The sequence below is a fragment of the Camelus ferus genome, chromosome 19, assembly GCF_009834535.1.
Source record: "Camelus ferus isolate YT-003-E chromosome 19, BCGSAC_Cfer_1.0, whole genome shotgun sequence".
Taxonomy (NCBI): Eukaryota; Metazoa; Chordata; class Mammalia; order Artiodactyla; family Camelidae; genus Camelus; species Camelus ferus.
In genome coordinates this window covers 42297707-42320541 of record NC_045714.1, presented here as the reverse complement: position 1 = coordinate 42320541, position 22835 = coordinate 42297707, and the positions used below count along the sequence as shown (strand labels likewise).

The 22835-nt window shown below is 44.6% G+C and overlaps 2 protein-coding genes and 1 long non-coding RNA gene across 12 annotated transcripts in view; 1 reads left to right on the top strand and 2 right to left on the bottom strand.

The window, feature by feature from the left end:
- The window catches only part of PLCG1 (phospholipase C gamma 1), a 38552-nt gene extending 38207 nt beyond the window's left edge, over positions 1-345 (bottom strand). Inside the window, exon 1 of one of the 7 annotated variants that reach the window (XM_032462303.1) lies at positions 157-345. The gene's annotated coding sequence lies outside the window, so the exon portion shown is untranslated. The remainder of the gene's footprint in view (positions 1-156) is intronic. The other 6 variants (XM_032462301.1, XM_032462305.1, XM_032462304.1 and 3 more) reach the window with 6 other exon arrangements.
- LOC116658019 lies at positions 138-22547 on the top strand. Of its 4 annotated transcripts, none has more exons than XR_004313242.1 (7): positions 138-254; positions 1523-1641; positions 3509-3636; positions 7749-7830; positions 7981-8081; positions 14860-15119; positions 22415-22547. It is a non-coding gene; the product is annotated as an uncharacterized LOC116658019 (long non-coding RNA). The 4 variants fall into 4 exon arrangements; XR_004313243.1 differs by lacking the exon at positions 138-254 and adding an exon at positions 544-689; XR_004313244.1 differs by lacking the exon at positions 138-254 and adding an exon at positions 544-689 and having other exon boundaries at positions 1454-1641.
- The window catches only part of TOP1 (DNA topoisomerase I), a 79609-nt gene continuing 66228 nt past the window's right edge, over positions 9455-22835 (bottom strand). Inside the window, exons 14-21 of the mRNA XM_032462316.1 lie at positions 18648-18791; positions 17607-17792; positions 16509-16577; positions 15873-15987; positions 14973-15100; positions 11899-11993; positions 11524-11673; positions 9455-10491 (exon numbers count right to left, since the gene is read on the bottom strand). Of these exons, the coding sequence (XP_032318207.1) occupies positions 10389-10491; positions 11524-11673; positions 11899-11993; positions 14973-15100; positions 15873-15987; positions 16509-16577; positions 17607-17792; positions 18648-18791 (990 nt within the window). The 3' untranslated portion in view covers positions 9455-10388. The remainder of the gene's footprint in view (positions 10492-11523; positions 11674-11898; positions 11994-14972; positions 15101-15872; positions 15988-16508; positions 16578-17606; positions 17793-18647; positions 18792-22835) is intronic.

Below are 22835 nucleotides of genomic sequence, written 5' to 3'. Positions count from 1 at the left end.
CCCGGGCCGGGGCGAGCGCGCCGCCCGCGGTCAACCGGCCAGTCCCTCCGTCCCGCAGAGCTTCCTCACGCGGCCGCGGACACAGTCCGGCGTCCACGGCCGCCCCCGTCACGCATGGCAGCCTCGCGCCTGCCCGGCCGTCAGTTGCACACGCACAGGCGGCTGCTCAGCCCACTGTCCCGCACAGGCCTGGCCGCAGCAGTTTCCTCAAGCCCGCTCCTCGAGCGCCGCCCGCACAGCGACCGCGAGGAGAGGTGAGGGTGCAGAGCGCCCCGCCGGGCCCACGGGCCAAACCCAGTACCTGGGCGGGCTGCCCGGCGGAGGGAACCAGGCCAGGCCGGGCCGCCTCACACCCGCGGCGGCGGCGGCGGCGGCAGAGGCGGGTCCTCTGCGCGCCCTCTCCGGGGAGGGGGCGGGGGCGGGAGCGCCCGCGGATTGGTCGGCAGGCTCTGATGGACAGCAGACCTGTCCCGCCCCTCGCTGGTCGCGCAGGGCCGGCCCGCGGGCGGTTTCTGCGACTGTCAGACCCAGGTTTGTTGCACCCCTGCAGCCAGTGTGGCCTTGGAGGGTTCCGTCACTCGGGGTAGCCCCCTCAGGCCTGAGCACCCCCTGCAAGGCCTCCAGTAGTCTTCGCCTCTGCCCCTCGGCTGGACCAGTGTCCTCTCCACCCCTCGCTCCGACTCCATGTGGTAGGCGCGGGCTCAAGCCCTTCCTTACCGCTCCTCCTGCAGATGCTCTCCGGAGCTTTGGTTTTCACGTCACGACTCTCCTTGTTTTCCTCCACCCTCTCTGGCCGCTGCCTTTCGGCCTCAGAAGCTTCTCTTCCTCTGGGCTGGATCCTGAGTCAGTTCCCAAGGCGACCTGACCCCACATGGCTCCACACCGCCCCCCTCCCCCAACCTAAGCAGCAAAGCTGTTATCTCTCCTGCATCCCACCACCTGCTCCGTGTCCTCACGTAACACAGACATCTCACCTCCTCCTCAAATGGCTTCTCCCACAGTTACTTTCTCAGAACATGACACTGAACTCCTCTAAAGTGCTTGGGCCAAAACCCTTGGAGATATCCTTGATTCCTCTCTCTGCCTCAACCCCACAGCAGTCCATCAAATCCGGTTCACTCTGCCTTCAGACATCTGCACTCTGCCACGAGCTCAAGGCCCATCTTCTCTCACCCAGACTATTTACCCTCCTTGGTCTTGCTTGCATCTGTTCTCCATGCTCTACTCTTTAAAATGAAATTGAATCATGATTCCCTACCTCCAGCCTCAAACCCTCCATGACTCCTCACTGCACACAAAATGCACTCTCCCGACCTGGCCCAGCAGGTCCTGCATGGTCTGTCCCCTTTCTCTCTCCCACTTCATCTCTCACCACCTTGCCTTCACTCCATTCTCCAGCCACAATGCCCTTTGGTGGTTATTTGAATAATTCTTGCTCTTTATCTTCCTGCAGTCATTCCCTAGACGCACCTCTGCAATCTAGCTGCCCCTGCTGCAGAATTAACTATACCTTCCGTCACAGTGCAACCTGTCTGACAGATGTTGAGCCAGGCAGAGCAGGACAATGTTCTGCAGTTCAGAGCTGAGAGGCCCAGCAGAGCACCCAGCTGATGCTAGAGAGATCCAGGCTTCCAGGAATGTGTGAGTACATATATTAAAGAGTGTGTGCTCAGGTAGTCCCCCCAGCTGGGTGATGACTGGTGTCTGGGGCTGCCTTTGACTTTGTCTTTCTATAATGGTAGTGTGTGTGTGTGTGTGTGTGTGTGTGTGTGTGTGTGTGTGGTTGAGACATTTGCGCTAGTAGGCTGCGGCCACCCAAGGGGAGGTAGAGTGGCTGAGATGGACTGCCACCTAGTGACAGGCCTTTAAAGTGGGTGGGAGGGAAAAAACGTTGACCCAATGCCCAGCCCAGCGCTGCAAGCTTTACAACGTGTGGTCACACCTGATCCTCACAATTAACCTCTCATCAGGGATTATCGTCCCCAATTTACTGACAGGAAACAGATTGGGAGAAGTTCTACAGCTAGTCCCAAGGTCACATAAATAACAAGTGAGGATATGAACTCAAGTCTTTCTGACGCCATGCATTTTCTGCCTCACAGGAGAGCCCCTGGCTTCAGTGGATCCTGATGGTCAATAGTCAGTGGGCCTGGAGTCTAGCTGGCTAATGAGCATATGTTTAGAGAGGCCCTAGGCATGGCTGGCCCTGGACACAGGAAACTTGGCAGAACCTGAGTGCTCATAGGGTGTGGCTTGGGCTGGCCGGGGCTTGAAGTAGTGCTTGCCCCTGTCTGCAGGCTTGAGCTTCCCTGTGCTAGGCATCAGTGCCATGAGTCAGGAGAACAAGAGAAACTGCACCAGCCCTATAGGAAGGAATTCACAGGCATTAGTGAGATAAACACCCTGTTATGTTGGGAAAATTGTGATGGGAGCTATGGAGGAAAAGAACAGAGCCTTTAAGAGAAAACATTAGGGAGACCTACTTCAGTTCTAGTAGACAAGGAAGACCTCTCCAGGATGCAGCAGAGGCCTAAAAGATCTAAGTAGATGGCTGGGTGAATTATTAAGGGGTAGGTTGGAGGAAAGTTTACTTTCTAGGCAGAGGTAACAGCATGTACAAAGGTCCTGAGGCCAGAAAGAGCCTAGTGAGTTTAGGAAGGCTACAGTGTACTAAGTGAGGGGGAAACATGGGAGGTGATGAGGTCAAGAAGACAGGTGGGGACAGGTTGGGCCCCTCCCTGCTTATCTGATCTGTCCCTTTTTCCAGGAGGCCTCCTCCTCAGTGCTGCAGCCCTCATTTACTCCTTGGGCCAACTTGGGCAGTCTGTGGGGGTGGTGATGCACTCTTAATCTCCATTTCTCCATTTTCTGAGAGCTTCCCGACATGTAAGCCCATGCTTCCTTGCTTTTGCTTTTGCCTCTGAGGCCGGGCCTCCAGGGGCTACAGAAATCCCTGCCAACAGGAGCTCATGTTTCCAGTCTGCTGCCAGGCCTTTAATCAAAAAATAGGGCCCCATGTTCTCCCGGGACTTCTGAGCCAGCATCCCAGGCCTCAGGTGCCTCCCGCCACCCAAGGATGTTCAGGAAAAGCAGGGCGTGCAGAGGGTGTGACTGGAATGGGCTTCCCCCAGCTCAGCATGTATCTGGATACGTGGGTGTTACTGGCAGTGCCTGCAGCTGCACTGGCTGGGAGGGAGCAGCTTAGCACCCACACAAGGCACACGCCCGTGACATCATCCAGGCTAGCCCTGCTTGGGCCTATTTCTGTCAACACTCATGTTTCAACATGTTCTGTCTTATACAAGTACCTGTGCTTGGAGTCTGAGGCAGAGTCCCAGGACAGATACCCCTCTGGCCCTGTGGGCCTGACCTCACAGGTGTCTGTTTTATTTACCAAACACTCAGAATCACACTTGGCATATAGTAAGCCCTGTATAAATGTTTTACCCGCGTTTACTCTTCATTACAGCACTGTGAGGTGAGTACTATTACTGTCCTCATGTTACAGATGGAAAAATGGAGGCATGGGGAGATTAAGAGACATACTCATGGACGCACAGCTAAGAGGTGGCGGAGATAGGATTCAAACCAAGGCGGCCTGGCACCAGAGTCCATGCTATGTTGCCTTCTGCGTAGGTATGACCATTTTATTGTGTTTTCTTCCCCTCTATAGTACCCATACCTGATGTGTTTTCTATTTTTAGTTATTTGGTTAAATGTTGTCACTGGTTGGGTTCTTTGGGAAGCAGGCTCTGTGACAGAGGTTAGTGTGCGTAATGTTTTTTAGGGAGTGCCCTTGGAATCAACCCTGTGGAAGGGAGAGGAAAGAAACAGGAGAGGGCACAGGGAGAATTTAAGCTGCGGGCCTGATGGCAGCCTTAGCCAGCCCACAGGGAGCTCTTTTGTTCAGTGCCAGCTTCATATGGCTGGGCCTTCATAGCACCACTTCAATCAGCCATTGGATGTTGGCTGTCCTGGGCAAAGCACAGTCTTGGCCAGACAGCTGCCTGCAGCTGAGGTGTCTTAGGGGGCTAACAGGTACTTTCTTGAAGGGGAATCTGAGTGGCACACTGCTGTGCCCACCATAAATGTCTTCTTTCTCAGTCTTTTAAGAAATGTTCAGAGTACTTAAAAGACAAAAATGTTGTCCTGTAGAAATGGGATGTGCTATTATAAGAAGAAATATGAGTTAACATGGCTGCTGTGATTGAGAGTCAAATATGGCTGAGCTTCCTGGTAGCCAAAGCAAAAACTCTTTGAACTGATTCCTTGGGGGAGAAAGATTTTCCTAGGGTTAAATTATAAGAAAAGTTTCTCAAATAGACACTTACTTGATTGAAATAGTGGAGAATGTTCTCAGCAGATTAACAGCAAATGCTGGCACAGTTTTCATTGTTCTTGTAATGACCTTGAGTGAATATAGATGGTATAAAAGTATAGCTTAGGAGTGAAGCCCCTTCTGCAGTTGAAGGTAGGCAGATTTATAGACTCAGCACTGTCTAATTTGATCTATGCATAGAACTTTATCTCTTTTCTTTACACTATTCTTTAATTTTTGCTCAGTAATTTCTTATGTTGGATGTCTGACCAGCCCTTCTCAAGGGTTTGAGTCAGCCAGCCCACGCCTAAGCATACGGCTGGTACCTAATAAGCACTCACCTCAGTGCACCTTGAACTCCACCCCATACCTGCGGTTTTAGCTCTTGAGCTCTGGCCCCCAGTATCCATCCATGGCTCTGCCTTAGTCTTTGGGCATCACACTTTTTAGGTCGTATCCTCCTGCTCACCTCTCCTGCTCAGCCCCTTGTGTTTCCTGTTACTCAAGAGACACTGGGCCGGGACTCTGCTTCCCCTTTGCTACTGGGCCCCTCTGTTAGGACTCAGATGTTGAGGCAGGAAAGCTGGACTGCAGACGTCCCTTCTTCAGGAAGGTGGTAGGGCTACTGTAATTGCTTCACTGAAAGGCAGAGAAGGGAAGAGCCCTTGCTTAGCCACTGGCACAGGACAGAATTTTCCGTTTCTCTTCCTTTCTTCCAATAAACACTCCTGATGCCTCCTCTATAGCAGTGAGATAGCAGAATGAATCAAACCAAGTTCCCGGTCCAGTAGTGGAGAGAGAAATGCCAACAGACATTTGTCAACAGTTGACAGTTCAGTGTGATAAGGGCCCCTAGAGCACTGGGAAAGGACAGCTGATTTCACCTGGACCTGTTGGTGGCCGTAGGGACAAAGCAAAGTGGGGGCTATACCTGAAGATACAGCAGCTCCAAATATAAGGCAATCACTTGTTTTCATAGTAAGGTCACTCTAGGTGTTTTGTGGCTTTCTTTGCAACTATAATGTAAATATTTTAGATGCATAATTCAGATGCCCACATTTAACAGTTTATTTACTTATTTTAAACATATTCTAAGCCCCATACTATTTAAAACACTATATTAATTTATGAGTATTGATTTCTCTGACTCTAACCTTTTCAGTAATAAATTATGTTCAAATTCTTTACGTGAATCTTGATTTCTATGTAGTTGTCACCATTAGAGCCACTTTTTGAGTCATCAAATATAATTTCTGAAAGCACATCATCTTCACTGCCTTCTAAGCTGTTTGAGAAAGAGCACTTTGGAGAAATCAACTTTATTGAGGAGTAACTTCCATATAATAAAATGCGCCCATTTTAAGCGTAAAGTTTGGTAAGCTTTGACAGATGTATATCCTCATGTGACCTCCACCCACTTAAGAAATAGAGCATTTCCGTCACCTCAAAAAGTTTTTTGCTGCCTGTTTACAGTCTCCCGTCCCCACCCAGCAATCACTAGTCCACTTTCTGTCACTACAAATTAGGTTTGCCTATTCTAGAATTTCATGTAAATGGAATCATGGAGTACGTACTCTTGTGTCTCTGTTCAGCATAATGTTTTTGAGGATCATCCATATCGCTGCAGAGAAAAATACTTTTTGAATCAATATTTGATGCTATCAGTGGATATTTTAAGCTAAGCATAATTACCTTTCTGTATAACGTTAAAACAGGTTTCTTTTCATTTCTCCCATAGATAATACGTTAACGGTATGCATAACCACCACTTAACTGTATTGCTTTAAAAATGTTATGGAAAACTTCTAAGTTACATAACTAGAGACAGGATAGCACAGTGAATATGTACCCATCAGCCAGCTTAACCATGAACTGATGGCCACTCTACCCACTAATCCCTTCCATATTATTTTGACACAAATTTTAACTCTATAATGTTATCTATAAATACTTTAGTGCTTTTCTAAAAGAATCTTTAAAAAATAAATATATGTAACTGCAGTACCATTTTCAAACCTAAAAAAATCAACACTATATTGCAATTTAAAGTGATCTTGAAGAGGCCTCCTGTTTACATTAGTACTTGGGAGTGTGAGAAATAATTACTGAGTCTGTGGTAAATTTCTTTGCCTCCTTGTTTACTGATTTTGTCAGGGGACTACTTATAATTGTCCAAAACCAGCTTGACTGAGGTCATTTCAGGATAATGTGTTTTTTCTCCAAAAAGTGCTTTTTGGTTCAAAACAAGTTGAGAGAAGAACCCAATTTGTAAGGACTGAAATGTAAGTAAACTCTTCTCAGAAAAAAAAAACTTTTTTAAGTTTTCTTTGGAGGAAATATGTATATTCGGTGCATATGGTATCTAGGAGGTATTTCAGAGTTGGTTATTTACTGGATGTGGAAGTGAGAGAAAGGGTGTGAAGGACAGTGGCTGCCTTAGGCGCCAGATGGGGGAAAGAGTGGGTGGTGGTGCCTTTCCCTGAGATGTGAAACCCAGCCCAGTGGGCTTAGAGTAGTAGGTACTGATCTCAGTTCTAGGAACTTGAGATTGAATGGCCCATGGACACCCCCCCAGAGATGCAGTTGGAAATATGCATCTGGAGCTCAGGAAGGGGGTCTAGGTTGGAGGTAGAGACGTGGGAATCATCATGTTCAAGCACGAATGAAATCAGCTAACCTGATAGAGATGATGGAGAAGTGAGAGAGAGGGAGAGGAGTAAAACCAGGAGAGGGTGGCATCGTGGGAACCAGAGAAGTGCTTTAAGGGAGTGGTCACGTGTTTACTCCACTTATGTGAGATATCCAGGAAAGACAAATCTATAGGGAAAGTAGATTAGTGGAGGCTGGAAGTGGGAACGGGGGTTAACTTTATGTGGGCATGCAGGATCTTACAGCGTGGGGGTGAAGTTCTAAAACTGATTTATGGTGATGGCTGCACCATTCAGTAAAGTTGCCAAAAATCATTGTCCACTTGAAATGGGTGGGTCTTATGATATGTAAAATATACTAGTAGAGTTGTTTTAAAAAAGGAGCAGTCAAGTGTCTGGTGCCATAGAGAGCTTAAGTAAGGTGCATAAGCAGAGCCCACTTAGTGGTTTGGTCACTCATTCACTGGTGGTTGTGGTCAGAGTGGGGAGGGGAACTGGAGGAAGATGGGGCAGAAGCTAGTTGCAGTAGGTGGGGGAATGACTGGGTGGTGGAGATGACTCATTCCAGGTGCTTGTTTGTGAAATAGGGAGGGGCTAGAGAAGGCTGGGAGTTTCGAGGTTTCTTTTTTTTTCTTAAATGTGGTAGAGGCCTGAGTTAGCCTTGCCAGGGAGGACAGGACCTGCTGACCAGACGTGGGAGGTGGGGGAGCGAGTGGCCAAGCAAGCACCCAGATGTCTGGCTGGGGTAGCACGTGGAAGCTATCCCCCACCTTTGCCCACAGCTGGACTCCAGCATCCCAGGAAGGGCTTGACTGGAGAGTCTGTCAGATCCTGCGCATATGGCCTCTGCTCCTGGACATGGCTGTAAGTGGGAGGGGGAAAGCCTGATGAACAAGCAAGGGGTGGGCCTCCTGACTCAAGCATCCTCCCTCTAGGGCCCTTCACACCTGGTCCTCACCTACCTGTCTGGCCTCTTCCTCATCCCAGCTTCCCATTCTCTCGCTTGCTTTCCAGGCTTGCTGCTACCACCCAGGATGTCCTTCACAACTAGTCTTGACCAGCATCTAGTTGCTCTGCACCTGCCCTCAGAAGAAAAAAGTTTCTTGCTGGGAAAGGTAGGCACAATTTCCTGCTCATCAGTAAAATCTGCCTGCAAGGTCTCCTGTCCTCGAGTTTTAGTTGTGGTCCAAGGTGGGTCCCCTGGTTGAGGCAGGTCCTGCTGAAGTGTATTGATTGGGCGCTGGACTAGCATGTCTGCTGCTATCCCTACCTTCAGCTGTCTACCACCTCAGCACCACAGAACTCAACAATACCTGGCTGCGGTCTCTTGCTCCAAAGCAATAATGGCTGCATAAACTTTCATTCCCTGGGTGAATGCTGCCTCCCTCCCCGACTACTGAATGCAGGCTGCCAGGAAGGCCCCTCTAGGACTCTCTGCAGTAGGCCCAGCCCAGCCCCCAGAGCTCAGAGCCCATCAGGGCAGATAGTGCCCCCCCTCAGAAAACACCTGTGTGTGCTCGCAAGGGCTAGCCAAGTGACCAGTTCTGACCCCTTTGGCCTTCCTACTCCCTGCTCCATTTGCCCAGGAGACCTCATCCTTCAACCTGAATTCCAGACTTAGCTGTAATCTAAGATGAAAGGACTAACAATTTTTGTAGGGACCCTAGCCAGCTTGGATGCTAGAGCCCTGGAAAGTGGTCACAAACCACTCCTCTTCTCAGTCAACACAAGAAGACTGCATTCCATCTGCGAGAGAGCTTCTGGGATCCAGTGTTCTAGTTGGCTTAGCACCCTTAATTCCTGCCATCCTGACTGAAAGCTGAGCCACATAAGCAAACCCAAAGAAGTTCCCCACTGCTTCTGGCCAGCACACATGAAGTGTGTTCCAGGACCTGTCACTCAAATACACTTGCTCAATCTTGCTCAATAAACCCACCCTAGGCTCCAAATATACTTCTCGCACCCCACCTGTTCTTGTAGGTTTTCTGTACCCGCCCTCACTTCCTGGGCCTGCCTTTATCTAAAGATGTGGACTTTGGCTTACTCCCTCTTTGACCCAAACCCACGTCAGCACAACAGATGCAGCCCCTTCAAGGCCTGGTCCCAGCTCCTGGGGAGGGAGGCACCCTTGCTGACAGGAGCAGACAGACCACATCCCTCACCAAGTCCCAGCCCCAAAGCCTCACTCTGGCCTGGGGCCCTGGGTTACGAAGAGGCAGACGCGAAGTTTCCGTTAAGTTGTAGGAATTTATTTTAAATAACCTACAGTTGATTAAAAGGGAATTCATGATAAAAATAGAAGATACTTGAGGAAAGATGTGGGAAATGGACTCTGCACACACGCTAAACTAACAATGCCTCTAAAACTAATGATTATAGCAAAAAATGTCTTCACATTAAAATTCTGCTTTTTATGTGTTTTTTTTTCCATTTTTTACACAATTACAAAAGAAAAAAATAAAAGCCCTAAAATCTTCATTATTTTTCCTTTTTTTGGACCAAATACTCATTTTCCTTTAAATTTATTGACCTGTGGAACTTTTTATACAATAAAGTCTTTCAAGTGAAAGACTGGGGTTTTAAATGAAAAAGATGGGTATCTGAAAGGGCACAGAGAATGCTCAGAACAAAGGATGATGGGAAAATGGTTTCAGTCACTGATTATTTCATTATCCTTAGACTCGCTCACCCCTCATCCCTCCCCAGCCCCAATCTACATGATCTTTAAGATCAAGAAAAAGGTTTAAATATTTTAAAATAATTAAAAAGAAATAAAAATTCACATTTAAAAAGGAACACTCAAGTCAGGAAATATTTTCCCATCATGCTTTTCTGTGAACAGGTGTCTGAACCAAAACACTGCCGATATCACGACTGCTTCAAGTTTAATGAAAATTGATTCCCATGACAATAGATAGTGACAACTCTAACAGGTGCGCTGGGTTTTTGTTCTACTTAATTTTAAAGTCCTGAAATGGGGGAGAGGGGAGTTTAGGAATTCATTTCTATTAAAATATAGAAGTTATTGCAAAACCCTAACTGTAAAAACGCACCAATATAATCGGACTTCGTATACAGTAGCTAAGAGAATCCAAATGCTTCAGTGAAACAGTGAATTTGCCTGGCAGAACTCTTGACAAATTCCCATCCACTTGACCCCTTGAAAATAAAAACAAAAATTCAAAACAAATCATACAGCTAGAATTTTGATATCTGAAATATTTTTAAATAAGTTGTCCATAGGACAACTGGCTCAGCTCTCCCTTATAATATCTCCAGGTTTATCTTTTCTCAAAGATGTTGGTTTGTTAAGACTTGCTGCCTCTTTCCCTCAGGTGAGAGGGCAAGCGAGGCTCACAGTTTATCCCATCTTCCCCAAACCACACTGTTCCTCTTCACAGAATCCTGCCCCTCGAGACTGGCTAGAACTCGTAGTCTTCGTCAGCCATGTCGATGGCCCAGGCAAACTTCTCCCGCTGGGTTTTGTTGTAAATTTTCTCAATTGGGACCCCCCATTTCTTGCACCTGCAAACAAGGGAGAAAGATGAGGGGTTAGTGTGTTTCAGGGACAAAGAGACAGACCCTGGGGCTGGGGTTTGGATGTGCTGCCTTCTCCTTCACATCCATCTGATGAGAATTGAGAACTAATAATGTACCAGACACTTCTAAGAGCTTCATGTGCTACACTCATTTAATCTTGACAAAGACCTCTAAAGTAGGTACTATTACAGATGTACAAATGAAAAAGGTACAGAAGAAAAACAAAGGCAGAGGGGTTAGGTAATTTGCTCACATTCCCATGCAGCTAGTGAGGACGGAGCTGACCACTGAACCCAAGCAGTCTGACTCCAGAGTCCATGCTCTTAACCACTGCACTATATTGCTTCTCAAGCTAACCGCACCTGCAGCACCAAACAGGGCAAAAAGAGTAGAAAGGGTACAAGAGCTGGGTGGAATCCCTGGCCCAGAGGAGGAGCAGGGCCATAGGGAATGACTGCTCTTCCTAGGTCCAGAACTTAACAATTCAAGGTAACTAATAAGCATCTTCAAAAAAAAGCCATTTATTTTGGATTTATTCTATGCGGGTGTGTGGGGAAGGGGCAGTGCAGGGAAGCAAGCCAACAGCAGAACAAACTCTGTGTAGGTTGCTCAGATCTGTACTCTCATTTTTGTTTTTCTTCTCTCCTTATTCCTACTTTTCTTCCTTGTAAAAAAATTTTATTGAAAAATTGGAAAGTGTAGATAGATGAGCTCTTTTATATTTTTCCTCCAACAAGGAAGGACTAAGAGTCTCCACTCTGACCTGAAGTTCCAAAAGGGGCAGGGACTGTGTCTGCCTTAACAGACATAAACACACTCAGAGGTGGTCTAACAGTGTGGACCATTTAGGACCATCCAGGATGTTCCAATGCATTTGTAGTGCATGCAGCAGAAGGTGGTTTCCCAGAGGACTGAAAGTGTGCAGCGCAGGAATGGCACATGAGCGCTGACAATGCTTTTGGAATCCCCACCACCTTTCTCAAGCCAGCAGCTGGAATTCAAAGGCACGGTGCCTACCAAGCCACGGTGATCCTCGGGTCCAGATAATTGAGTTTGGAGGTTCCCAAAGCGATTTGTTTGTTTTCCTCTCGGTCTGTGGCCTGAACTTCAAGCTTCATCAACTGCTCCTCCAGTCTCTGCACAGCCTTCTTCTTTGACTCTACCACCCTGGAAGAAAGGGAGTCATCAAGAACCAGGCCTGGCCTCTGGACAAGAGCACTGCAACCCCACGCTGCTATGTAGGCGCAGTAAAAGCAGAAAAGTCCCAGGTACAGAGATTTCTAAAAGAGATCACTCAGAAACCCTAGAAAAGCCAGGGCCCCTGGCTGATACTGCACCCGTCTCTCTCTCTTCTCAACCAACCCTGAGCTTCACACCACACGAGACACATACTTCTTGGTCTTTGCATCCTTCAGGACCTTAGCATCAGCCTTAGCACTTTTCAGGTCTCTCCGGGCATCTGCTAGCTGTTCCTTCTTGGCATCAATCTGGGTAGGGAAGAACAACAGTAAAATTTAGGAATAAAATAAGCCCAGGGAAGGAAAAGAAGGGCTCCCTAAGAGAAGATGAAACCTAGATGCCATCTCCACCAGCAGGCTGTCAATCATGGTGGTTTGCCAGGTTAAAACACCTGGGGGTGGCTTCATGACGGCACAGAATAGATGCACCGTGGGTGCTGAGTTCAAATGCTACTTGGTCATTTATCTTCTTCAGTCACCCTTCAAGAAATGAGGATTTTATCAGCAGGGACACAGGGTTCCATTAATCCAGAAGCTCAGGGAAGAGAACCCACTGGGGCTTGGAATGTGAGTGCTAATCTTTCAATCAGAGAACACTTTGGTTTTCGATACTGGGAGGAGGGCTACAGATGAGAGCTATTGATCAAATGGATCTTGTACCAGGTTGTAGCCTCCATTCCAAGAATCCTGCAGGAGATACTCTTTATGAAGCTGAGACAAGGTCCCTGCATATACTGAGCCCAGCTGATTCCTTAGACTCTACCAGCACTCTGGGCAGGAGCTGCCAACTTCTCAAGAAAAAAGGATGCAGTGAAGAGAATATCCAAGAGACTAGAAAATGGCACTTAGAAGGTGTCCAGGAGGCCAAACAGCACAGCTTAGTCTGTTCCAAGCCAATACATGGCATGGCTTGACTTTGGCATTCTGTTTTTTTAAAGAGAAAGCTGAGACAGGAAGGAAATTAAAATAGCTATCACTCAAAAACAGATTTGAAAACTTTTTTTTTTTAAGCTGTGGAGCTCTTTCTCCAAACAAAATCTCATGGAGACCCAGTCTATAAAGGAAGAGACAACGACAGTTACTTCCTTGATAGAACCAGTTCTACATTGTTTTCGTTCCTGCTTAAGGACAGCAGCAGGCAACACTATGGAGCTAGAGCCCAAAGCAGTGAGCTCATGCTGCTGGGGGCAGAACCCCTGACCTGCTGTCACCTTGCTAACCTGTGAGGTCAAGGGAACCTCTGCAGAGTAAATACATGCCTGACTCACACACACTGGGCTGTTGCTCTCAGCCTAGAATTGTCTGTCAGATTTACACCCACAGCCTAAGATTGGAAACAGAGGCCACCATTGTGAGAGAATCATTAAATGCATTTTACTATGAATGGCTTACTTCCAACATCTATGTTGTCCAAAGTTAAGCTGAAGGAACTGATTCTGTACACAAAAGCATCACAGACACCACTAGCCAGATTCTTCTTAGGCTAAAAATGCAACAAACCACAACCTTTTAACCATTTCTGTGAATGCTAAATTGGCAGGCTATGTCAAATTCTCGCAAAGCATCAAAGACTCCATTGATTCACTTGGCAAACAGCGGGGTGTGTTTGCTCTGTGGGCACACAGGAGAGGGTTCCTGGGCTTAGAGGGCTAGTCTGGCAGGCAGCCTGGGCGGCCCAAACAGTGGTTCCAGAGTGAGACCAACAAAAGACCTCCTCATGCTCCAGGGAGGAGTCTCCTGAATTAGGTAAACACCACCTGAATATCCATGCTTTTATTTCTGGCTTGGAACGATAGCATGAGGATAGTAAACGGTACCAGATGATTGCGATTTAACAGAGTGGCAGCAAATGGAAGTTGCTAGGTTGGGCAATCTGTACAGTTCCTTGCCTGCCAATCACATGGTCCAAGGATTTGAGACGTCTGTGGACACATATTTATTGTGGATGTGTACATCTCTTCAGGAAGGCCAGATGGCATCTGTAGCATGGGCTGTAGTTGTGTGTGTGTCTTTTGACCCAGATGTACTACACCTGGGTACTTATCTGGAAGAAGTTTCAATTTCTTGGAAAACACCCAGGGTCTGAAAATGTAACGCAGTCTCACTCTACAGCAGTACTTTTAAAACTCCAGTTATCCAAGTATAGAATTTTATGAACATGGGGGGAGGGGGGGAATCAATCTGTAATTTAATTAACCTTTAGTTGAAACTCATTTCTTTTTCAGTTATGAATGTGGGCAACAACCATAGTAATATCAGTAGTACCAATGACTGTCACTAATGGACAGTATGTGTATTTTCATATATTACAACTGTTGCAGAAGTTGAAGTTATCATTTATAGTCATTACTATCCTGACACTCAACAGTAACTATTAAACCCACCTAGGATCTTACTTAGTAAATCAACAAGAAAGCATATCTGTATCAGATTTTTAGGCAAGTATATTTCAAGATAATTGTAACTCATGTGTCTGCTTTACAGTAAAGTATCTGCTAATTCTCATGGTGGGTTAGTACATTAAAATGGGTTAGTTACGGTGTCATTGCTAACACAGAAATGCTATCATCAAATGTTAAGTGCCTTGCAGCTTAAAAGCTCAGCACTGGGCAGAATCGGAGGAAGGAGGCACATGGAAGAGGAACAACATCTAGTTGTTTGCATGTCAGTCTCTCCCTCTAGGGCAGCAGCCCTTGCACACAGCCAGTATTCAACAGATGTTTGATGATGAGCTATATAAAAATATGATTCATGTGGAATGTGTAAGAATAAAAATAGTTGTGCTAGGATTGGGGGAAAGTTAAATATTGTTTCATCATCTTCTCAATTTGAAATAATCTGATTTGGAAATAGCTTTATTTCTGGACTGTGAAAAGGAATTGTGAAGACTGTCTTTATATCCATTATTTCCATTATCCTCATGTATGAGGACAATAATTAGTGTTTCAAAGAGCACATCAAACTTAGCTTTTCAAAATAGGAATTGGCCAATGTAGAACTTCTGTCCACAGAATACAGACTTCCTGAGTAATGGGTACCTGATATGCAGTGTCTTGATCAGTGACCTACCATCATATTTCCATGTATTTATTTTTAGCATAAACCTTTTTTCCAGAACAGATCCAGAACTGGCTATCTGATGTCCCAGCCCAGAAGAGTGGAGTATAAAAGGCCATAGCAGATATAATTCTCTTCATTTTGCTACCCCACCATTCGGATCCAAGATACCTTAGATTGCAAGTTCATCATGGACTTCTCAAAAGTTTTCGGTGGTGCCCTCTGATGGTTACAAAGAATTGCAACAGCTCGGTTGGCACGGTTATAAGATAGGATCTTTGCTGGGATGTTCTCATCAGCTGTAAAGAAAGAAACACGGTAAGAACAGAGTCCATTTGTATAACAAGAGAGAACACCTGTGCCTTCCCCAGTGCTTCATCTTCATGATTTTCCTGGGTTTCCTCTCACTCAGATGATCAACTCAAGTCACCCCAAGGTACAAGGTCAAAATCTGAGAGTCAACAGAATTATCTGCTTGCCTCAGTGTTGCCTGTGTCATACAGCATTCTTTATCCTATCCTAAAATACTGACCCTCCACACACCCACGTTTGGCTTCTTGGGCTCATTTTCTAGTACCATTTGACATACTCTGGAAGACAGCAGAAATTCAGCAGTAACTAGGCTCTAGAGGAAAAAGCTGGGGATCTTGGTAAAACCTTCTGCAACTGATTTTTAGGAGAATACTATGTACTCTTCTTGGTGGGGAGGGGGATGGGACAGAAACCTCAAGGAAAGGACTTGGTCCTATGCATTTTTGAAGTAATTATGACAACCTTACTCTCTCCAATTTAACAGAACATCACAGTACTGTCTTCATTCTGTTAAATAACGTAGATATAAAATAAAACACAAAATGCAGGCATTTTCAGAGCAGATAAAAGTCTCTGTCAGCATTCCCTAAAACTAATTCAGAAGCTGAGTAAGAATGAGGGAAACAGCACCGATCTTATGTTTATACAACTGAGTCTTAGCCCTGTATTAGAGGAAAACGTTTCCAGTCACACTGTTGAGAAGAAGTGGAGCATGTCATCAGTAAGGCCGTGGGCCCTGTCTGGCCAGGCAGTACTTACGAGCTGTGAGTTCTTTTAGCTGCTGCTGTAGCGTGATGGAAGCGTTGTATGTACGGAACACCTTGGCTGTCAAGCCCTCCATGAGATCCTGGAGATGCTTGTTTAGAATACCGGTCTGGAGAAGACAAAGTAACAAAAGATGCTGGGAGTTAGCTGAAAGCCATACTACTCTGGCCCTTCTGTCAGGCTCTCGGATATTTATGCCAGTGCAATCACAATCTTGCCAAGTTTACTGCTCCGCCAGTGGGAAGTTAGGAAAAGAGGAAAAAATTCCAGAATGCAGGTCACATGATGCCTCCCTAAGCACTTCAATCTTCAGCAGGCCAATAGAGCAAATGTATCCTTCCCTGTGAAGATCCTCCCTAGTAAGATATCAGGGACAGGTCCTGGGTCTCTAGCAGAGGTGGCTGGACATCCAGCCAAGGGAAGGCCCTGCAGGAGCCAGAAGAGAGTAACAGGGTTTGCCCACCCATCCCAGGGCTTTGGCCGTGGGTTTGCTGCATGCCTGAGGGAGGAAGGGTGCACAGGGTGCCACAGGACAGGCTGAGGGAAGAGCCCCAGGCACCCCCAGGCAAACCTCTCCTTTAGGAGCTTGTGGGGCTCTGGCTAGGCCCCTCTTCAACCCAGTCCACTCACATTGAGTCTATCAAAGAGATCATCCTCAGGCTGTTTGTTCTCCATAAACAGTTGTAAGTTCTTAAAAACCTAAAAGAAATAAATAGAGCCTAATTATTTTTGAAACCACTGGAAATAACTGCAACTTTAAAAAAACTTGCAAAAAGAAAAAAAAGAAACAAATCCCATAGAGCACAAAAAAGCACCCATATCCTTTACCCAGATTCACCTACCATTAACATTTTATCTTGTTTTCTACTTGGGCAGTGCACATGTATGCTCACTTCCTTTCTACATCTACATGAGTACATAAACAATTATTCTGAACCATTTCTGGGAACTTACATATATTATGGCCCTTTACCCTTGGATATTTCAGTGTATTTTTTTAAGAGGAGAGATAGTCCCTGAAATACACAGAATAGCTTCATAAATTTATATCAACATACTTTTATCCAATCTGTTGTCCATATTCCAATTTTGTCAATTGACTCAATGATGTCCTTTATCCTCCCCAATGTGGAATCCAATCTAAGCTCAGATATTACACTTAACCATCAGATCTCTTTAACTTTGTTTAATCTGGAGCATTTTCCATACCCAGCAAAACTAAGTACTGATGAAACATCAGACTGCGGAGGGGCTGGCACTCTGCAGGTCTCTGGGGGAACTTGGAGCTGCAGTACCTTCTTGAGCTATGGGCTCAGAGATCCAGGGACTCAAGGGCTACCCTTCTGCTGAATCAGGAGTTGGAAAAGATTGAACAAAGCCACCAAGTGACAAATGTGCAACAGGACCACGGGATACTAAGTGGTTAAATCATTAAAACAACTTGATGGGATAAATCTTACATTGAGTTTGTTGTGAGAGATAACTCTACAGCATGCTCTGTTGCATACTGCTACAGGAGATGGCCCCTCATTCCCAGTAAGGTAGCACGGGGTAGGGAGGTGTGGGGCAGGGACTAAAAAGAGGTGCACAGGACACCAAACAATACCTCTCCTTTCTCTTTCATTTTTTTCTCATGTTCAGCAAACCGCAGAGCACACAAAAAGCACTCAAATGCTTGCTGAATGAATAAATGAAAAAACAGGCGAGGTTTAAGCCACACTAACTTACTCGTTTCTCAACAGGGACTTTGTTATAGTATCTGATTGAGTCCTTCCCAAGGAAGTCAAACTCTACCACGTATTCCTGACCATCCAACTCTGGGTGCAGATTGATGTGTTCCACACGAAGCGAGCAGCAGCCCACAGTGTCCGCTGTTTCGCCTTCCTCCTTCTCATTACCTGCTCTCAGAGCAAGCTGCCCAGCAAGGAGAGAAAGTGGGGGAGAAGATGAGCATGAATGAAGAAACTTTAATCTCACAGGATCTCTAGGAAACCAAAAATCAGAAGCCTCCCAATTCTCTTGGGGGAAAGAGCATCAGTCTGCAAAGGTCTGACAATTCTGGATCTGCACTGTTGCTTCTTCCCCTATAAAATGAAATCCGGTGAATCAAGGGAGATTAAACTTTCCCAGAAATCTAAGCTTCTCTTTACTCTGTCCTCTCACATGGAGATGGAGGAAAGAATATTTTTTAAAATTCTGGGCAATCGGACTCAAAAAGCTAGTCTTAATTTTGCTTAATTTTTGAAACAATTCAGAACTGTTAAAATAAATATAAGCAGTGCAATTAGTTGTGATACACTGGCAGATTGTTTAGCCAATTTTAAGGGTTTATAACCATCCTTTTTAAAAATAAACAGTAAAAAAAAAAATCAGAATTCACTACTCATAGAAAAGGCTGAGCATTGTTTTCTGCAACTTTCGTTTCAGTTCACAGAAGCACAAATATATGTGTGGTGGGTTGTGATGCAAAATAAAATGTTGGGGGTGGCTCATAATCAGAAAGTTTGAAACTGTCACAGCATTTCTGGCACATCGAGATTCTTGAAAACCCTCCCATTAGGCAGACTACTGAGACAGCAGCAGACACTGAACATCTCTCCAATTCTACCTCCCTTACGGGACTAGAGGTTAGGTGGGCAGGACCATGGGTGACTGGGCTATCACTGCCTCTCCAGCAATACAGACAGCACAGGCCTTGGAGGAGTAGATGCTCCCTACATCTTCATTAAGCTGAACACAGCAGGCGATATGATGGGAAGATGCTCTCACCTTGTCGATGAAGTATAGGGCTACAGCTCTTTGCCGGACTTTCATCTCTTTGGACTTCCAGTCTTCTCGATACTGGTTCCGGATCTTGTCCACACACTTCTTCAGCCTCCGAGCAGTCTCATATTTCTGCCAGTCTTTCTCACCCTGCAAAGACCCAGCCCCAGAGGTGAACTGCTTAGGGATGGTGTAGTAAAAACAGACTGAAAATCCAAATTCAGAGCTCTGAACCAAAGAGAACAAACTTGAGCTTAAAGTAAGCAAGGCATTTACCTGATAGGAACTCATGCTATCCCATTTTCCTGGCAAGCATAACTGGCTGCTGTCTGATTCTCAGAAAGCCTCTGGCTTTCTCTCTGTAAAAGGTTTACGTTCTTAAGAAAAGCCTACCTGGCAAGTCCCTAAACTAACTTGTCAACACAAAAGGTACAAACATCCCTATTCCCACATCAGCGTCACAGCTTTGCTGCTGAATCTGTGACACAACAGCAGTTTTCTGCTAGGACTGAATTTCATTAAATTCAAGACAATCATTCACAGTTCGATGGAACTGTCAAGGAAGCAGAACCAAAGATTACAACATGTAATTACTAAGGAACGCAGTACCTTCCAGGAACTGCCATAATTACTCACCATTTTCTAACTTTTCTGCATTTAAAAGTATTCCTGATGAGATTGAGGGAAACAATGTTACTGGTAAGGCTTTCTTTTCTTTCTTTTCTTTGTTGTTGTTGTTGTTTTTTAAAGGTTAGAGCTTTTGGTGGCAGGTTTAAAAATTGATTCTAAAGCCACTGCAAGGTTTTTAAAGGGGTATAAAAAGACAACCTAATCAACAGTGATGGAAGATGATTTCTGTTTCCTTGGGAAGAGATTCAGAGATCCACAATCAAGGACTGATAATGTAAAGTGAGAAAGGTGAGGAAGGAAAAAAAACAAAAAAAAATCCAAGAAATCCACAAGGGCCAGGGAGTATTACAAGGCCTGACACAGACTATATGACATGGACACAAGGACACAATTTAAGAACTCAAGAATTCCCCCACCCCACAACCAAAGAGAGTTGCAGTGACTTCTACCCTCATATGCTTATGACACAGACATGTAGTCCTTGTGGTATATAAGAACTCTAACTGGCCTTCTGAGCACACAGGAGTGTAGGGTACATAGAGCAAGAAACGTCTTCTACTTCTAGCTCCTAACGTTCAGAGATGAAACCTTATCCAGGTATGCTAATGAGTCATCAGCACTTTCCCACAACTGTGTGTGAAGACTAGCTGTAGGTACTTGTTTGGCTACAAAAAAACAAGAGGTTCAGTAACTACCAAGTTCTATTTCCTGACAATGGGAAGCTGAAAATTTCTCACTAAGTACATTCTGACCTTTAAGAGGGTGAATAAGAAAAGTGTGATGCAAGCTGTCCTCATGTACAAGTCTGTAAGAAGTATCCCTAATAATCATTCTTACACATACACAAAAGGTTCATCTTCAACCACATGGTCTCCAGCTCAGGAGTGGGCTCCCTCCTATCATGCTGATGCACGAAGACCAACAACGTGTGAGTCTGAGTCTTCAAAAATCCAGTAGGGACCATTGGCTTATCCATTACATACCACTGAAATAAAGTTCAGAAAACCTAACAAATAAGCCAGTCGCAGAGGATAACCACAAGACCAACTTTTCTTCACAGGCTGGCTAGGCTTCTGGCACAAGAATCCAGGATTCTCTCAAATAAGGACACAGAGGTAGGGGTGGTGGGGGAAGCCACCTGGTCTAGGTCTAAAAGGGGAGGGCTGCCTCTAGGAAGTATGCTTATCCCTACGACCTTCAGTTTCCCTAAACAGAATCCAGAGCAAATGGCAATCTGAACCCCAAACATACATAATTTAAAGAAAAGACAATAAACTGGCCCTATGTGTTTATTTATTTATTTTTTGGGGTGGAGGTAATTAGGTTTTTTTTTTAGGGAGGGGTGGGATGGAGGTACTAGGATTTGAACCCAGAACCTTGTGCATGCTAGGCATGCATTCTGCCACTTGAGCTATACCCCTCCCCATGCCCGGCCCTATGTGCTTATATCATGTTTAAAAGTAAAATCCAACCAGCTTTCTATACATGCCCACCGTTGAATATGTTTGTCTTTTTATTATTGATTTGTAGAGTTCTTTATATATTCAAATGCTTTTCAGATATAAGTAGGGTATTTTCTTCCAATACTTCCTATTTAAACTTTCATTCTGAACAGATCTTCTACAAAGACTTTGTTATACAGATTTAAGTATACAGTTAGATCAGTTTGACAATCTACATAACCCATGTGACCTATACCCCATCACGACAGAGAATATTTCTATCATCCCAGAAAGTTCCCTTATGACCCTTCCTAGTTAGTTAATCACTAACAAAACAATCATTGGTTAATCTGGTTTCTATCATCATATATTAGCTTTGCCTAATCTAGAATATTATATAAATGGAATCATAAAATTTATAGATTCTTGTGTCTGGCTTCTCAACATGTTTTAAAGACTCATCCATTTTGCTGTATTTATCAGTAGTTCACTCCTTTTACTTGCTGGTATATGTATGTATGTATGTATGTATATTATATTCTATAACTATCCCTAATGGTTTGGCTATACCATAATGTGTTTATTCACATGATGGATCCTTGGGGTGTTTCCAGTTTTGGACTCACATAAATACAGCATTATGAACGTTGTTGTACAAGTCTTTTTGTGGGCCTATGTTTTCATTTTATTTGAAGCAAAAATACCTAGAATTGCAATTAGTATCTCATCATGGTTTAAATCTGCATTCCACTGATTATTAGTGATGTTGAGCACTCTTTCTGTGCTAATTTATTGGCCATTCCTCTATCTTCTAAAGCATCTGTTTAAGTCTTTAGCTCTTTTTTATGGGGATGTTTGTCTTTTTATTACTGAGTTATAAAGATTCAAGGTATATTATGGATACAAGTCTTTGTCAGGTTTACACATTGCAAATGTTTTCTCTCAGTCTGTAACTTGTATATCTATTTTCTTAGCAGTGTCCTTTGTTGAACCTAAGTTTTTAATTTTAATAAAGTCCACTTTACCAGTAGTTTATTGTTAGTGTTTATTTCATGTCCTGAGAAATCTACCCCAAGGTCATGAAGATGTTCTACCATGATACCATCCAGAAGCTTTAATGTTCTAGCTCTCACACTTCAAAATTTAGAACTGTATACTAGGAAGTCGGGTTCAGAATATAATTTTTAGAAATAAGCACATTTTATTTTCTCCTTCTAATAAAGCTCACCAAAATCAGAGCTTTCCAAGACTATAAAGTTTTATAAAGACATTTTCCTTCAGTCCAGCCCTTTAATCCCCATATGGTTACATTTAAAAGATTGTAGTCACATACATCTGAAATCACAGAATTACTGGTTCTAAAGAGAGAAAAGGCAAAAGTGTGTATTTGGCACTGAGAATATTTTAGTTTGAGTGCAATGTGATAGCAACATTGATCCCGAAGTTTGCTGTACTGCATTTAAAAGAAAAATCATGATGATAAATTTTGTTTATAAAATTAAGACTGGTTCAAAGAACCTTACTTCTATTAAGGGTTACTTTCCCACTTTATAAGACTAGGTAATGCTTGGTAGGGGTTGGGACTTAGCAGGTGAGTACCTACTAAAAGTAGTCCTTTTGTAACCTCCAGATCTGGCATCAGAGAGTTTTGTTGAAACTACAGGGTCCAGAAGGCTGACTGTCATTTCCCTTCTATTTCAGATTCTATGGGCACCAGGTAAAGAGTAGAAGAGGAAAGGAATAGAAACCCTTGCAAGATGATGTCTGTATAATGGAAATCCTGGAAGGAAAAGCAGAACAAACCAAGATGAGCAAATAAAGATGTGAATGAGCACAGAACAATCTTTTCAGGAGCTGGAGCTCCTGGGTTACTGAGGCTCTCCAAAGTCCTCATCCTTTCCATGACCTGTAAGACTGAAAGTAGTGTGACCCTGTCTATGACTGCAAGTAGGCCCGTCCGAATTTCCAGGAAGGGGCAAGGGTGCAGCAAAGGGACACACCTGAGTAGTGCTCATTCTTTACCTTTCACTAACCAAATTTCTTAAACTGTCAAAAATCTGTAGGCCACATCATGCTTGAACTAAATTTCCTGATGGAGCAGAGATAGAGTAGAATGGTATAA